The 17018-nt window shown below is 43.9% G+C and overlaps 1 protein-coding gene across 6 annotated transcripts in view; it reads right to left on the reverse strand.

Moving 5' to 3' along the window:
* MRTFA (myocardin related transcription factor A) overlaps positions 1–17018 on the reverse strand; it is a 204422-nt gene that overhangs the window by 21240 nt on the left and 166164 nt on the right. For all 6 annotated transcript variants that reach the window (XM_012459027.2, XM_064368071.1, XM_012459024.3 and 3 more), the window contains one exon: positions 3669–3724. In XM_012459027.2, coding sequence (XP_012314450.2) covers positions 3669–3724 — 56 coding nt within the window. The remainder of the gene's footprint in view (positions 1–3668; positions 3725–17018) is intronic.

Raw genomic sequence — 17018 nt, forward strand, 5'->3', positions numbered from 1 at the left:
AAAATTAGCTAAGCGTGGTGGCAGGTGCCTGTAATCCCAGCTACTCTAGAGGCTGAGGCAGGAGAATCACTTGAACCCAGGACACGGAGGTTACAGTGAGCTGAGATTGCACCATTGCACTCTAGCCTAGGCAACAAGAACCAAACTCCATTGTAAAAAATAAAAAAATAAAAATAAATGTAACATTGCATGGTCTCAAGAGCATTTTCCATTCATTTTGAATGGCTGCCAAATGGAATACTAATTTTGATACATGGTATCAAAGCTCTAGTTCCTCAAAATCCAATGTCCTAATTTCTGCATTTATGAGACTCTGTAGAAACTAAACCAGTCCCTCAACAATCACAGAGCCACCCACCAAATGGGGCTAATTATAATATATATGTTATCCCAGATCTGACTCTAGAGTCTGTGCTCTTAACCTCTGCATCAACATTTTCAAACCACAGAACATTCGTGGATCAAGACCAGCACAGGCCAGAGAACACTAGGAAATGAAGTCTCAGAGAATATTATATATAGTAAAGGTCAAGACTGAAAAAAAAAAAAAAAAAGACTTGTCCTCACCCTAGCCATCTGCTGCCTTGGTGATCTGGCTGGGCAGCTCTATGCTAGCCCAGGGCTGGCTGAGTTCTCCAGGAGATGGTTTAAAGTGGCTGTGGGCTCTGGGTCTATCACCTCATGTGCAGTGAGCAGAAGTACTGCCTCAGCTGCAGCAGAGAGTGGCAGAGCAGGTGGCAGGTGCCACAAGTCTTCACAGACAACAGTGGGAGGCATATTCTCCAAGCCATCTGAAGCTCTGAACAGCAGCCATGACTGAGGGAGAATACAGTACCACTGCATTCTGGTTTGGAAAACACATGGAGACGCTAGGAGGGTGGCATACCCACCTGGAGCAGGCACAGAAGCTCCTTGCCTCTTCCCACACACTTATGCATCTCTTTCACCTGCTGTTCCTGAGCTGAATCCTTTATAACAAATACTAAACATATTAATGATGTCAAATGGCTGAAACTTGACTACCCAGAAGCTACTCTGGACTGATTCAGAAGGTACAAGGTCTCCAATGGAAAACCAGAGAACTTTTGGTGAAGAACTTAAAGATACGGATTTTGCAACTGGTATCATTAGAGGCATTCATGACCACTGAAGTACATTTGTGTCTAAGAAAACTGAGGAAAAAAAATCAGTTTGGCCAGGTACAGTGGTGCATGCCTATACAACCCAGGTATTCAGGACGTCAGGGCAGAAGGATTGCTTGATCCCAGAAGTTGGAAGTCAGCCTGGGCAACATAACAAGATCCCATCTCTAAAATTACAAAAAAAGCAAAGCAAAGCAATCAGTTGTGCAAATACAATAGCATCTCAGAGCCCCTCAGGTGTGATCCTGACATAGCCAAAGCCATGGTGAATGCTTTCCCACCACGTGGAGCTGCCTACTCAGCACGCACAGATGTGGGTAGTCGGTTCCAACACCAGAAAAAGAAAGGAAATTTCTCTTGAATATGAGCTGATATTGCTGCATCTTATTCACCTGAAAGTATGAGATGCAAAAGTAGCAGCTTTTCAAAGCTTTAAGCTTTTAGAATTAAGCAAATTCTATTATAACCAATCCAATATATTCATTTTTCGTATCTCAACTAAGATAATTTTTAGTACATGAGTAAATATGGAAGCGGTTATTGTAATGTGAAAGTCATTTGTGAATAAATGTGCATGGTAAGCAAATTGAATGTTATGGTTACCATGTGTTAGGAAATATAAAACCATTTTGCTTTAAAAAAAAAAAAAAATCCAGGATCCACAGACAAAGGTTTGAGTCCCAGCTTTGCCACTTACTGGCTGGACAAATGAGTTAACTTCTCTTAGCTGGATCTATAAAATGAGGATAATACCACCTAATTCATAAGAGTTGATGTGAGGATAAACCAGAAACAGATACAACCTCTCACATAAAGGTGCTCAACAAAACAGACTCTTCTGATCAGCTCTATCCATCCCTGCCTATTTGAGAAGCAGTCAAGGAAATGGTGCCCAGTCTTCTGTCTGAATAGGGGCACTGGCAATGCCATTCCTTCCAGCCCCACACTGTACTCTCCAGTGCTCTCAGCAACCTAACCACTGCTGCTTGTTACTGACTTGGCTCCCAGTACCCATGACCTCATTCTTCCCACTTACTTTAAGCATTAATCGTGATTTTTGGTTTTTTTTTTTTCTTTTTCTTGAGACAGAATCCTGCCCAGTCGCCCAGGTTGGAGTGCAGTGGCACAATCTTGGCTCATTGCAACCTCTACCTCCCAGGCTCAAGTCCCTCTCCTGCCTCAGCCTCTCAAGTAGCTGAGATTACAGGTGTCCACCACCATGCCCAGCTAATTTTTTTTTTTTTTTTGTATTCTTAGTAGAGACAGGGTTTCACCACATTAGCCAGGCTGGTCTTGAACTCCTGACCTCAGGTGATCCACCCGCCTCAGCCTCCCAAAGTGCTGGGATTACAGTCATGAGCCACTGCACCCAGCCTAATCATGATTTTCTAGGGGGAAAGAAATGAAAGTTAAAAAAAAAATGTCTTAGAGGTAAATATTTCTGAGACTCTAGAATAGCTGTGAGGCCGGGCACAGTGGATCATACCTATAATCCCAGCACTTTGGGAGGCCAAGGCAGGCGGATCACTTGAGGTCAAGAGTTCGAGACCAGCCTGGCCAACATGGCAAAACCCTGTCTCTACTAAAAATACAAAAATCAGCCAGGGGTGGTAGTGCATGCCTGTAGTCCCAGTTACTTGGGAGGCTGAGGTAGGAGAATCGCTTGAACCTGGGAGGTGGAGGCTGCAGTTAGCTGAGATCACACCATTGCACTCCAACCTGGGTGACAGAGCAAGACTCCGTCTCAAAAAATAAAGTAAAATAAAATAGCTGTGGGTCTTTAAGGAGCTGCAGTCTATGATCTACTTAGGGAGATTATCTTCCCATGATTTTATGTGAAAGGAAAAAGTAAAGGGAGGGGGAGGGGGAAGTAAGTTGTGGCAACTTCCCCATGTCTACCCACATTGGGCAGCAGAATATTCCCCAGGCGCCCCAGGGAACTGAAACTGAGAGTCGGGATGGGGATGCAAGTAAGGTGCTGCAGCAGAAAACTTGTGCTTGGAGTGTGGGCCAGTTTCTGCTTTCTGCAACGGTCAAGTGGACACCACCTACTCTGGGCAGATGGAGACCAGGGAGATTTCCTGCCCCTTGGAATGCCCACCCTGTGAGGTGTGGGCAGTGTAAACCTGGACTTGGGAAGCTTTTCCATTGGCTAATGTTTGTGTCCCAACATCTACAAAAGGTTAAGTGGAATTAAAAATGGGGAAATACTAGTGGTCTCCAAATCACTCCAAAGTTCAGGGAAGGAAAACTGGGTGATCACTCCATATCCTTAAATGTACTAAAGGAGAAACCTCATCTCAATCACATTCCATATAACCACCATGGGAGGTGGATGGGAGAAGGGATGAAGTAGGAGAAGCAGAGCTTTCCATTTAGAACTATGAGGCTAAGGCTGGCCCTAGAGTCTAGCAGGCTCTGGCCTCACAGTTCTATGAAAAGCTCTAAATAGAAATATAACCAGCAACAAAATGAGCTCTGAAAAATGCTCTTTGGGGGTTATAAGGGGAAAAAAAGGTACCTTACCCTGGCCCGCTCCAAGCTCCTTCTCTGCTCATGAAATGCAGCTGGACTTTTCAAAGCTGTTGAGAGAAGAACCGTAAAGAATTACCTGCAAGCAAAGCATCACGTCTAGTGCTACAATATTGAGTGGAGAAGGCATCTCAAATTCACGTTACTGTTAGTAGTACTATAAATATAGCTGAAGTGAAGGCAATGACACCTGGGTAAGCACGTATCTTTATGGTTTAGCTACCCCATTCAAACAGTTTTGGTAGAAACCAATATATGATTCCTAATGGGAACTATCACTGCCTAAGTTCAGGCTGTATAAAGTGCACCTATGGTATGCAAATGTAACAAATACCCTAACCCATGGCTGGACCGTCAGCCACAAAGCCCCCATCAGCCAGGCCTCCAAGGACACCTGAAGGCCTCACATTATTCTCAGGAGACTGGCACACAGGAAGGGGCATAGATGCATGCCAGGTCAACCTTACTTCCTCAACCTCATGAGGAATCATAAAGTGGCCACACTCTTTCAATGAGACAGTTAAAACCAAAAAGATATATGTCCACTCGGTGCTATTTCCTTTTACACTGCACCTGATATTTATAGTGCTGCTAAAATTAACTTGAATTTCATCTCTAAGGACTAAAAGAGCTCCACGGCAATTGTACGTGAAGGAACACACACAACCGACAGCTGACAAGAAGGGCTCAGCTCTATTCTGGGGATACCACACAAAGACCACAAGTCTCGACTTCTGCAAACAACGCTCAGGTGGCAAGACCAAACCAAGGGCCTCCAGAAAGGCTGCACCATGAATGGAGGGTCTGACTCCTTTTGTCAAAAATTTGGCTATAAGGACAAATAACAACTTAAGACACTCTGAGGATGAGGGAAAGGCCTGACTCACTTCAAGTAGGGAACAGTGGCAATAGGAGAGAAATTTATAAGACTGTGGTCAGTTTCACTTCTGCTGCCCTACAATTTCCAAAGAGCTGTGAAACTGTGAGCAGAGATAACTTTTGCCAGGCTGCTGGCTGTGGTAGGAGTGCAGGGTTAAGGAGCTGCTAAAAGTAGCACTGGAGCATAGATAGGACTCTATCCTGCCTGGGCCTTTGTGCTTCTTCCTCCCCGCTCCTCCCTCCCCACAGCGGGGGGCTGGGCCTCAGCAACAGCAGTCCCAGCGCAGAAAGCTTCAAAGGTCCAGCAGTATTTATTTTTTTAAAAATTCTGTGAATCTTAGGATAAAAAAGAAACCAGTCTTAAAAGCACTACTGAAATCCCACCTTCTAACAGAAGGGGGAGCTCTAGATTTAACAAATAAGATGAAAGAAAAACCTAGCACAAGTTACCTCCCCAACCCACCTGGGCACTATCCAGGCTTCCCCACTTCTTATATGGTCAGGTCGTGGGCATTTCAGTGGATGAACATACACCCCCTGCACCTGCTTCTACTGTGTAAAGCGGCCTCAACTCCAAAGGCCCTGCTCTGCAGGAACCTGGGTGTTTGAAAGCAACCTCCAAACCTCAGCTCTTGGAAAGCTTAGCATAAGCATGAGACAGTTTAAGCACAAAGAATCAAGAGAAAACAGACACTGTCCACCCCACCCCACCCCACCCAGCTTCCTTTCCTGCCTCATTTTTTCCACAACACTCGTCACTGTCTTGACATTCTTAATACAAATACTACATATTTGGCTGGGCATGGTGGCTCATGCCTGTAATCCCAGCACTTTGGGAGGCCAAGGTGGGTGGATAATGAGGTCAGGAGTTCGAGACCAGCCTGGGCAACATGGTGAAACCCCATTTCTACTAAGAATACAAAAATTAGCTGGGCATGGTGGCAGGCACCTGTAATTCCAGCTACTCAGGAGGCTGAGGCAGGAGAATCACTTGAAACTAGGAGGCAAAGGTTGCAGTGAGCCGAGATTGCACCACTGCACTCCAGCCTGGACGACAGAGTGAGACTCCAACTCGAAGAAAAAAAAAAAAAGAAACATATTTTTCTTGTTTGTTTACTCTCAGTGTCCTACATTTACATTTACAGTATGCCCCCCATCAGAGCACAGCAAGGGTTTTGTCTATTTCTTCAGTTATGGTATCTCTAAGTACCTAGAGTACCAAGCACACAGTAATTATTCACTACATGAATTAATGAATATTCTGTAAGCAGCAGACACAAAGTGACTAGTGACAGGAAGATTCTGCGGCAGAGCTCTAAACTTTCATCTGAACTGCCAGAATTCTGGTTCTCAACTGGGTTCAAAACTTCACAAAAGTTCTGGATAGACAGTCAAGGGATTTGCGTTCCAGTACTGCCTGCTACCAATTACTGCTGGGTGACGTGGGTTGTGACTGCTTTCAGGGTCTAATTTTCTTTCAGATTGAGAATCTACCCACCTCTCAGAACTCTTTTAAGAAAGAAACACCAGCGAGACTGCCCTGAACCAAATGGTACATCTGCTGATATATTCAGGTGTTGCTGTCACCAAACACTGTAATTTGGTTGAATCACTGGCTTGATTCACTCACAGGCCAGCTAGTTTCTATACCACAGCCACAGATTCTCTGCCTGAAATCCCGGCTAACTTGCTGCCTCAACAACCCACGCTGGCTGGCTATCCCCAAGGGGTAAGGCACAAACCCAACTTGTAGAAAAACAACTCAACTCATAAGAACTTCTTGAGGACATCATCTTCATGTACAAAGGGTGGTGTACCACTAGTGCAGGACAGGTGATAGGTGACATGGCTACAGTACACAGCAGTCCCCTCATCTACAGTTTTGCCTTCCATGGTTTCAGTTATTCCAAGCCAACCAAAGTACAAAATGCTACACTATTTTGAGTGGGTCCATATTCACGTAACTTTTATTACAGCATATTGTTAAAATTGCTCTATTTTAATTTCTTACTATGTCAGATTTATAAATAAAATTTTCTAACAGGTCATATGTATAGGAAAAAAATGCAGTACATATAGGACTTGGTACCATCTGCAGTTTCACGTATCCACTGGGGGGTCTTGGCATGTGTTCCTCAGGAATAAGGGAGGTCTACTGTGAATGAATTCCTATCTGGTCCCATTAAGGACACTTTCATGTAATAGAAAAAAACGGATTAATATCTATTGGGTGCTTACTTATATGGTGAGCACTGTTCTAGATATTTTAAACCTGTTTGCTAATTTAATATTCCTAATCATTCTATGTGGTAGGTAATATTCCGTTTTATAGATAAGGACAGGTCCAAAAAGGAAAGGCAAGCAAATAGCAGGAATAAGATTATAACCTAATTTTTTTTTTTTTTTTTTTTTTTTTTTTTTGAGACGGAGTTTCGCTCTTGATACCCAGGCTGGAGCGCAATGGCGCGATCTCGGCTCACTGCAATCTCCGCCTCCTGGGTTCAGGCAATTCTCCTACCTCAGCCTCCTGAGTAGCTGGGATTACAGGCACGCGCCACCGTGCCCAGCTAATTTTTTGTATTAGTAGAGACGGGGTTTCACCATGTTGACCAGGATGGTCTCGATCTCTTGACCTCGTGATCCACCCGCCTCGGCCTCCCAAAGTGCTGGGATTACAGGCTTGAGCCACCGCGCCCGGCCTATAACCTAATTTTTTAAGGGTCCCGAATTGGAAGATATAGCTGCAGTGGCTCAAACCTGTAATGCTAGCACTTTGGGAGGCTGAGGCAGGTGGATCACCTGAGGTCAGGAGTTCAGGACCAACCTGGCCAACATGACAAAACCCCGTCTCTACTAAAAATACAAAAATTAGCTGGGCACGGTGGTGGGCACCTGTAATCCCAGCTAATGGGGAGGCTGAGGCACAAGAATTGCTTGAAACTGGGAGGCAGAGGTTGTAGTGAGCCAAGATCGTGCCACTGCACTCCAACCTGGGTGACAGACTGAGACTCTGTCTCAAAAAAAAAAAAAAAAAAAAAAAAAAAATCAAGATAGTAATGATCAATCCCAAAAGACTGTTTTCATTTTATGGTAACAACAACATTACAATCTTACTGGATCCTCTTCATAGCCCATGAGGCAGGGACTGTGATTTATGTGTGATGAAGCTGACACTGGCTGAGATGCAGTAACCTGCCAGATCCTTCATTCATCAAGCGGTGGTCCCCAACCCAGGCCTAGTTCTGCCTCCCCTTTCTTCCCTTATCTAAACCTTCTGACAAGTGTGTCGGTTTCTCTCAGTCCCTGAGTACACCAGTTTAGTTTGTACTCCTCTTTCCCCATTTTTAATTCTTCTCTCTGATAGCAGATTCAGAAATTTCAACAGCCACTTCTGCCAGGTGAGAGGAGGAGGGAGCACTGGCCCCTCTTCAGGTTTGTGTCAGGTGTTTCTCAGTTCATCTCAGGAGAGACTGGAGTAGCAACAGCAAGTGCTCTTGGCGCACTGGAGTTTAAGGTGGAGAGGGCAACTCCTGTGTGTGTCCAACCAGCTTTGTTAAAAGCCACCATGTGGAGGATAGACTAATGAAGGAGATGTAACAGTGATACAGGTAAGCCCTTGGCTTTCTTGATAAAGGAGCAAATGACAATGAGGAGTCAGAATCACCTCAAGCTCCATGCCAAAGAGGTAAGACATGAGGAAGCAGAAAATAGGTTTCCAAGTTTAGGCCTCTGCCAGTGGTAGAAAAAAAGGACTTAAAGTTAACCGATGAATGTGCGTCCAACTACGAGGGCTGCATTCATCTTGGACTCCGTCTCCTTTCTCCCTGCTACTTTAATGGCTTTGCCAGGAGAAGCCAGCATCTTACTCAAAACTGCATTTCCCCAGACACTCCTAGAAAGCAGTTTCTAGAAAGAGAAGCCCTCAAAGACCAGTGCAGAGACAAGAGCCATGTGTGTTTATAAGAATATACATATTCAGTATCAGAGGGCATTTATCAATCCTTTCCTGCTGCCCCAGAAGCTGGTTCCATTGGAGCTCTTGTGTGGCTCTGTGTGAACAAAGGGAAGTGTGGAGCACATCCTGAATGGAAAAATAACCAGCCTCCCGAGAGAAATAAAATGAACAGAAGTGGCCAAGAGGTGTGGCATTCTTAATAACAGTTTCAGTTCTAGATGTGGGCCCCACCCTTGGCTGGTTACAACTACCAATTAATATTCAGTTCCCTCTTTCCAGCACCCATTTTCCTGCTCCCCTAACATGTTTACTGCCTAAATTAAATGAGGTCATTTGTGAATTAAAGAAATAGAAAAACTGTTTCCACTTTATTTTACAATATATACTGGCATCCAGGCCGGGCACAGTGGCTCACGCCTATAATCCCAGCACTTTGAGAGGCCGAGGCAGGTGGATCATGAGGTCAGGAGTTAGAGACCAGCCTGGCCAACAGGGTGACCCCATCTCTACTAAAAATACAAAAATTAGCTGGGCATGGTGGTGCACGCTTGTAATCCCATCTACTACGGAGGCTGGGGCAGGGAAATTGTTTAAACCTGGGAGGCAGAGGTTGCAGTGAACCGAGATGGTGCCACTGCACTCCAGTCTGGGCGACAGAGTGAGACTCTGTCTCGGGGGGGCGGCGGGAGAGGGAGGAACACACACACACACACACACACACACACACACACACACACACAGAGAGAGAGAGAAGAATCCAATATACAGCAAAGGGGGAGCTCAGTGCGTGACATGGATGTGTGATGACAGTGCAGGGGCCCCAGGGCCAGACTGGTCTTGATTTAATCTGGCACTAAAGAGTAAGTATGAAGACTCTTAGAAACCAACCTACCTCGATAATTTAGGTCATCAAGCCAACACTTTTCCCTCCCCAGCTCCAGATTTACTTAAATAAGTAGGTAAATGAGTCTTCTAGTATTCACAAGCAGTTCTAGAAATGCCTCTGAGCAAGGAATGACAGCAATTCATTATCAAACCTCATTTCCTCATCACTATCATGAAGGAATATATACTGAGTGTCTAGGTCTGAATGTTGCTTTATTAGGTGTTATCGTAATAAAAACTATGGTTCCCATCTCTGATAAGATCATATGCAAGAAGCTCACCAACAATTCTGTATCCAGAGGAACTCAAAGGCTATGAACATAAAATACACTTAACAGAGGTCACTGAAGTGCCACAGTCCAAGTAGCCCTTCTTTGATGCAAGCCTGCAGGGTTTCTTTTTCCACTGTGGATGCAGGGAGCATATACACAGAACATCAATGGGGGCTACATGTGTATATGGGAATGAATCCATTTAACAAACCAGGTAGGAAACTAGAAATATATCCATCCATCCATCCCTCCCTCCATCCTCCTGCCCACCCATCCACCCATCCTTCCATGTATCCAATAAGCAACCCTTAAGTAAGCACAACCCTTAAGTAGTCACTGAGGATAAGAATATACAGATGGGGTCCCAGCCCTCAAAGAGAGTTCATCGTCTAGTGGGGGAAAGAGACAGTTACAATCTAAGATGGAAGTAAAATAGTAGTGGTAATTTAAGGTGCTATAAAGGACAGAAGAGGCAAAATTTGACCTGAGTGAAGAGTGTGTAAATGAATTGAATACGAACACCAAACACAGACAAGGAAGAGTGGGGAGATAGCTGAGGCTGAGGAAGAGCTAGAGCACAAACATGAAAGTATAAAAGAACAAAGCAAATTCAAAGAACTACAAGCAGTTTGATATGGTTGGACCAAGGAGTTCATGTGAGGATGTTGTGGCTGGAAGAATAGGCTAAGCCCAGTTCATTAAGAACTTTAATAGGCTGGACATGATGGCTCACACCTGTAATCCCAGCACTTTGGGAGGCTGATGGTGGGGCGGGGATCACTTGAGGTCAGGAGTTTGAAACCAGCCTGGCCAACATGGCAAACCCTGTGTTTATTAAAAACACAAAAATTAGCCAGATGTGGTGGTGCACAACTCTAATCCCAGTTACTCGGGAGGCTGAGGCAGGAGAATGGCTTGAATCCAGAAGGCAGAAGTTGGGTGCAGTGAGCCGAGATCACGCCACTACACTCTAGCCTGGGCGGCAGAGCAAGACTCCGTCTCAAAAAAAAAAAAAGAAAAGAAAAAAGAAAAAAGTCCACAAAACTTTAATGTACTACTGTAGGGGCTTCTGCTTCAGGGAAGATGGGGTAGACATATTTTTCTGTATTTTTGCCATTAAGTAGTTAAAACTCTTAACATTCTATATAAAGCACTCAAAAGTAGATTGTGAAAGGTGGAGAGAACTAGCTAATCTTGGGACCCAAAAAAAAGACATGGTGGTTAAGTTTCCCACCACTCTTTTTTTTCTGCTTCATATATCCCAGGCTTAAAGCTGAAGATGATGGCGACCCCAAAATGCCAATGGGTACAGACAAAAAAAAAAAAAAAAAAAGCCCCAACAAAACATATCCTCTCTAGCCAAAGGATTAGGAAAGGACAGCCCAGCATGACAGAAAACTTTCAGATACTCGTTCTACTCCAAATACCGCAGAAAAAAATGGTGGTCTCATTCCCACCTCCCCATAAAGGCCAAGTTAGGAATCTAAACTTCCATCCTTGCAAGGGTGTAATGAGATGCCCAATACCCTTGCTGGGGTGGTATCAGAGAGGGTCAAGTAGGAAGCTACTTTCATTCCTACCAGCCAGTAACAAACACCCCTCCCCACCTAGCATTGATAAGGCACCTCTCCCCCTCCCTGCTGGATGATGTCAGAGAAGGGCTGGTGGACAGCCATGACTTTCACCACTGCCCAGTGGTAATGAGGGCATGCACACCATGGTGAAGACTATAATGGGAGCTGGAACTCCCACCCCTAATGAGAAGTCCCTCTCCTACCACCAACTCAAATGTCAATGGCTGCCAAATGGGGAACCTAAACTTCTATCTCCACCTGGTCATAACGAGGTGGCACCATCCCCACCTTCCCTACTGAACCAGTGTCCAAAAGGTCAGCTGAAACAGGAAAGAAAATGCAGAGAATCATAACATACTACAAAGATGTCCAGGTTTAAATTAAAAAATCACTCAGTACACCAAGAACCGGGAATAGCTCACACTGAAAAAGAGAAAATCAAGAGATGCTAATACCAAGAAGACAGATGCTAGAATTATCTGACAAAGATAAAGCAGCCATAATTTTTTTTAATGCTTCAATTAATAATTATGAATATTCTTGAGGCTGAGCATGGTAGCTCACAGCTGTAATCCCAGCATTTTGGGAGGCCAAGGCAGGTTGAATCACTTGATGCCAGGAGTTCAAGACTAGTCTGGACAACATGGTAAAACCCCGTTTCTACAAAAAATATAAAAATTAGGTGTGGTGGCATGCACCTGTAATCCCAGCCACTTGGGAGGTTGAAGAAAGAGAATCACTTGAACTCAGGAGGTGGAGGTTGCAGGGAGCCGAGATCATGCCACTTCACTCCAGCCTGAGTTACAGAGTGAGACTCTGCCTCAAAAACAAAAAAAAAATGATGAATATTCTTGAAACAAGTGAAAATACAGAAAACCTCAGCAAAGAAATAAAAAATCTCAGCAGACCAAGCGCAGCGGCTTATGCCTATAATCCGAGCACTTTGGGAGGCCGAAGCAGGCAGAACACTTGAGTACAGGAGTTTGAGACCAGCCTGGGCAACATGGTTAAATCCCATCTCTACAAAAAAATTAAGAAATTAGCCGGGTGTGGTGGCATGTGCCTGTAGTCCCAGCTACTCAGAGTGGAAGGATCGCTTCAGCCTAAAAGGTCGAGCTCCAGCTACTGCACTCCAGCCTGGGCAACAGAGACCCTGTCTCATAAATAAATACAAATTAGAAATCCCTGCAAAGAAACTAAGATATATAGAACAACAAATGAAATTTTAGAACTGAAAAATACATGAACAACAACTGATGACAATAAAAAAGAGAAGAAAAAAGTGGATAAAGGAAGGACTGAGTGAACTAGAATACAGAACAATAGAAATTACCCGATCTGAACAACAGAAAGGAAGAGAGATTGGGGAAGGGAAATAAAATAAAAGAGCCTCAGGAACCCATAAGAGTTTAACAAAAAAATCTAACATTGTGTCACAGAAGTGCTGAAAGAGGAGGATAAAGTGGGCGGGGCTGAAATAGTTCTTAAATAACTGCTGAAAAACTTTCCAAATTTGGCAAGATACATAAGTCTACAGATTCAACAAGCCAAATTAAATCCCAAATAAGATAAACTGGAAAAAAATTTATAGTAACATACGCCATAATTAAACTTTTGAAAACCTAAAGAAACTTAAAAGCAGCCAGAGAAAAACCATTTGAATGACAGTGTATTTCTCATCAGAAAACCATGAAGCCCAGAAGGAAGTGCCACAGTATTTTTCAAGTGCTATTAAGGATTGTATCCTGAGATAGAAGTGTAGCCACCACATTAGTTAGGGGAGGGATACATGGCAAGGAAAGGATATAATCAGAACTGCATGGATGGGGGTGGGGGAGTTGTTTCTGACTTGATGTTTTATGTTTAAAAAAAGATGAAGGCCCAGAGCAGTGGCTTACACCTGTAACCCCAGCACTCTGGAAAGCCAAGGCAGGTGGATCACTTGAAGCCAGGAGGATGGCAACAGCCTGGGCAATGGGGTGACACCCGCTCTACAAAAATATTAAAAAATTAGCCAGGCATGGTGGCAGGCACCTGTAATCCTAGCTATTTGGGAGACTAAGGGAGGAGAAATGTCTGAGTCAGGGAGGTCCAGGCTACAGTGAGTTGTGATCACACCACTGCATTCCTGCCTAGGCAACAGACAAAGAGCCTGTCTCAAATAAATAAAATAAAATGAGCAGGAATACACCTGGTAACTGCCATATATTCATTACCCCTAAAATACACACTCTCGCAACTCCCTTCCCACCTTTTAATTTTGCATTTTTCAAACCTACAGAAACACTGAAAGAACAAATAATGAACAGCTTTATAACTCTGACCTAGATTGACCAGTTATCTTTTAATCATATTTGTTCTCTTTCTCATACACCATATTTATTTCTTTTCATTTATGGAATCACTTGAAAGATGCAGATAATCAGTTATGACATTTCACCCTTAAATTCTTCAGTGTGCATTTCCTTAAAATAAGGATTTCTCTTACATAACTAAGATACCTTTTTTTTTTTTTTTTTTTTGAGAGACAGAGTTTCACTCTTGTTGCCCAGGCTGGAGTGCAATGGCGCGATCTCTACTCATTGTAACCTCCGCCTCCTGAGTTCAACTGATTCTCATGCCTCAGCCTCCCTAGTAGCTGGGATTACAGGCATGTGCCACCATGCCGGGCTAATTTTGTATTTTTAGTAGAGACGGGGTTTCTCTATGTTGATCAGACTGAGTCTTGAACTCCCAACCTCAGGTGATCTGCCCGCCTCGGCCTCCCAAAGTGCTGGGATTACAGGAGTGAGCCACCACGCCCAGCCATAACTAAGATACTTTTATCACACCTGACAAAATTAACAATGCAATAACCAATGTCCATATTTGAATTTCCTCAATCCCCCCCAAAATGTCTTTCATAACTGTTTAGATTTTTCCCCTAATGCAAGATTTAATTAATAATCATGCACAGCATTTGGCTGCTGTCAATTTAGTCACAATCTAGAACAGTATCCCTGCCGTTTTCATTTTCAAAATACTGACTTGTTTTAAGTATCTAAGCTGCTTGTCTTACGCAACGTTCTATATTCTAAATTTGCTTCCTCATTAGATTTAGGTTAAACATTTTGGCAAGAATACATAGGTATATGTACTTCTTAACATCAAGGGGCACATGTTATCAGGCTGTATAACCACTGATGGTGCTAAAAGCTTGAAAGATGACACCAGATATTTCTCATAATTAATTTGTAATTAATTTTGTAATTAATACATAATCTATGTGGTATCATTTTGAAGCCATGTGAAAATCCTGTTTCCCCACAACTAACTGCATAATGGTATCACCATCTATTGATGATCCTCGTCTGAACTCATTTTTACAAAATTAGTTCTTCAAATAAAATTGTAAAATAGCAAGGACTGCATTTTTATGATCACTCTAGTAATGATCAAGAGGTCACTTAAAAAAAACAAAATGGAGTGACTGGGTGAATGGTTGTGACATTAACGCTCCCAGACAGGTGATCCAGGCGAATAAGCTTAGGGCAGTGGGGGAAGAGACTGTGCTCAGTCTTTGAGAACCCCAGAACTCAAGGATAGGCATGGAGGAGAGCCCAGCACAGGAATCTGAGGAGGGTCACAGAGGCAGGAAGAGATGAGGCACAGCTATTACCCAGAGTAAGCTTCAAGAAAAAGCCTGTAGACAGAAAGACAGAGAGATGCTAAAAGTGGAAGAGTCAGGCAAAATAAGGCTTATAAAGTTTCCAGAGGATCACTTATGCTTACGACATGGCCAGTGGTGTCAGAGGTATGCCAGTGGGATGGTGGAAGTAGACACTTACTGCAACAGATTAAGGAGTGAAAAAGAAGTGAGAAAGTGGGGTCAGAGGTATGTATCCCCTAAGAGGTTCCTTACTCATTCACTCTTCCAATAAGTATCTGCGAGCCTACATGTGTTGGACCTTGTTTCAGTGTTGGGTTATTCACGTTTTCGTGGAAATTACAATCAACTGAAGAAACATATGCATAAAACAAATACACAGTAGGAGGTGGTGTATGCTATGAAGAACTATAAAGCAGGATATGACTGACAGAGAGTGATGGGGTGAGGTCATTTTATATGGAGGGGTCAGGGAAAGACTCTGTGACATTTGGCTGGGCATGGCAGCTCATGCCTGTAATCCTAGCACTTTGGGAGGCCAAGGCAGGCAGATCACTTGAGCTCAGGAGTTCAAGACCAGCTTGGGCAATATGGTGAAACTCTGTCTCTATGAAAAATACGAAAATTAGACAGGCATGGTGGCACGCACCTGTAGTCCGAGCTATTTGGAGGGCTGAGGTGGGAGGACTGCTTGACACTGGGAGGTTGAGGCTGTGATGAGCTAAGATTGAGCCACTCCACTTCAGCCTGAGTAACAAAGTGAGACTTTGTCTCCAAGAATTTAAAAAAAAAAAAAAAGTAACATTTGAGCAGAGATGTAAAAAAAGGGAGTGCACTCTGTAGTCCTCTGGGGGAGAGCCCTCCAAGGAGAGAACAGCAAACGCAAAGGCTCTCAGTGGGATCCTGCCTGTGTGGCATCAAGGAGGCCAGGGTGGCAGGAAACAAGGAGAAGAGTGGGTGGAAACACAGTGAGACAAAGCCACACATGATCCTGTAAAGCTCTGAACTTTAATGAGAAGAAATAAAGTAGAATGGTGCCTGTGAACCTTGAGGCTGACAAAAAGGCTTCTGAGGGTAACATAAACAGATTTGCTGAAAATGGTCTCCTTGTTTTTCCCCCAATAACCTCCATGATGTGTTAGAAATTACCTCACTTGTGCTTCTTAGTACTTATTATTTTCCACATTTTACAGTTGGGAAATGACTTGCCTGAGATCACATCCTAATCAACTACAGACTGAAGACTAGACTCTGGTTCTTCTGATTCCAAATCTTTTTATTTGCATATATTTCAGCAAGAGGCAGCAGAGGGGGAAGGAGTATAGAAAAGACATTTCCATGATCAAGTATCTATTCTCCCCAGCAAAGTGCGTGATATGCCAGGTGTAGTGTGGTTGTAAACCCAATACTTCTTTTTTCTTTTATTGGAGACAGAGTTTCATTCTTGTTGCCAAGGCTGGAGTGCAACGGCGCAATCTCAGCTCACCACAACCTCTGCCTCCTGGCCATTCACCCGCCTCAGCCTCCTGAATAGCTGGGATTACATGCATGCGGTCACCACGCCTGGCTAATTTTGTATTTTTAGTAGAGACAGGGTTTCTCTCTCTGCGTTAGGCTGGTCTCAAATGATCCACCAGACTCAGCATCCCAAAGTGCTGGGATTACAGGTGTGAGCCGCCATGCCCGGCTATAAACCCAATACTTTGGGAGGCCAAGAAGGAAATACTGCTTGAGCCCAGGAGTTCAAGACCAGCCTAGGAAATATAGCAAGACCACCATCTCTACAAAAAAATTAGCTGGGGCTGGGTGGGTGCGGTGGTTCACGCTTGTAATTCCAGCACTTTGGGAGGCTGAGGCAGGTGGATCACGAAGTCAAGAGATCAAGACGATCCTGGTCAACATGGTGAAACCCCATCTCTACTAAAGATACAAAAATTAGCCAGGCATGGTGGTGCATACCTGTAATCCCAGCTGCTAGGGAGGCTGAGGCAGGAGAATCACTTGGACCCAGGAGGTTGCAACAAGCCAAGATCACACCACTGCACTCCTGCCTGGGCAACAGAGTAAGACACTGTCTCAAAAAAAAAAAAAAAAAAAAAAAGCTGGGTGTGGTGGGACACCCCTGTGATCCCA

The sequence above is a fragment of the Aotus nancymaae genome, unplaced genomic scaffold (assembly GCF_030222135.1).
Source record: "Aotus nancymaae isolate 86718 unplaced genomic scaffold, 86718_ANA_hifiasm-v0.15.2.pri h1tg000076l, whole genome shotgun sequence".
NCBI lineage: Eukaryota > Metazoa > Chordata > Mammalia > Primates > Aotidae > Aotus > Aotus nancymaae.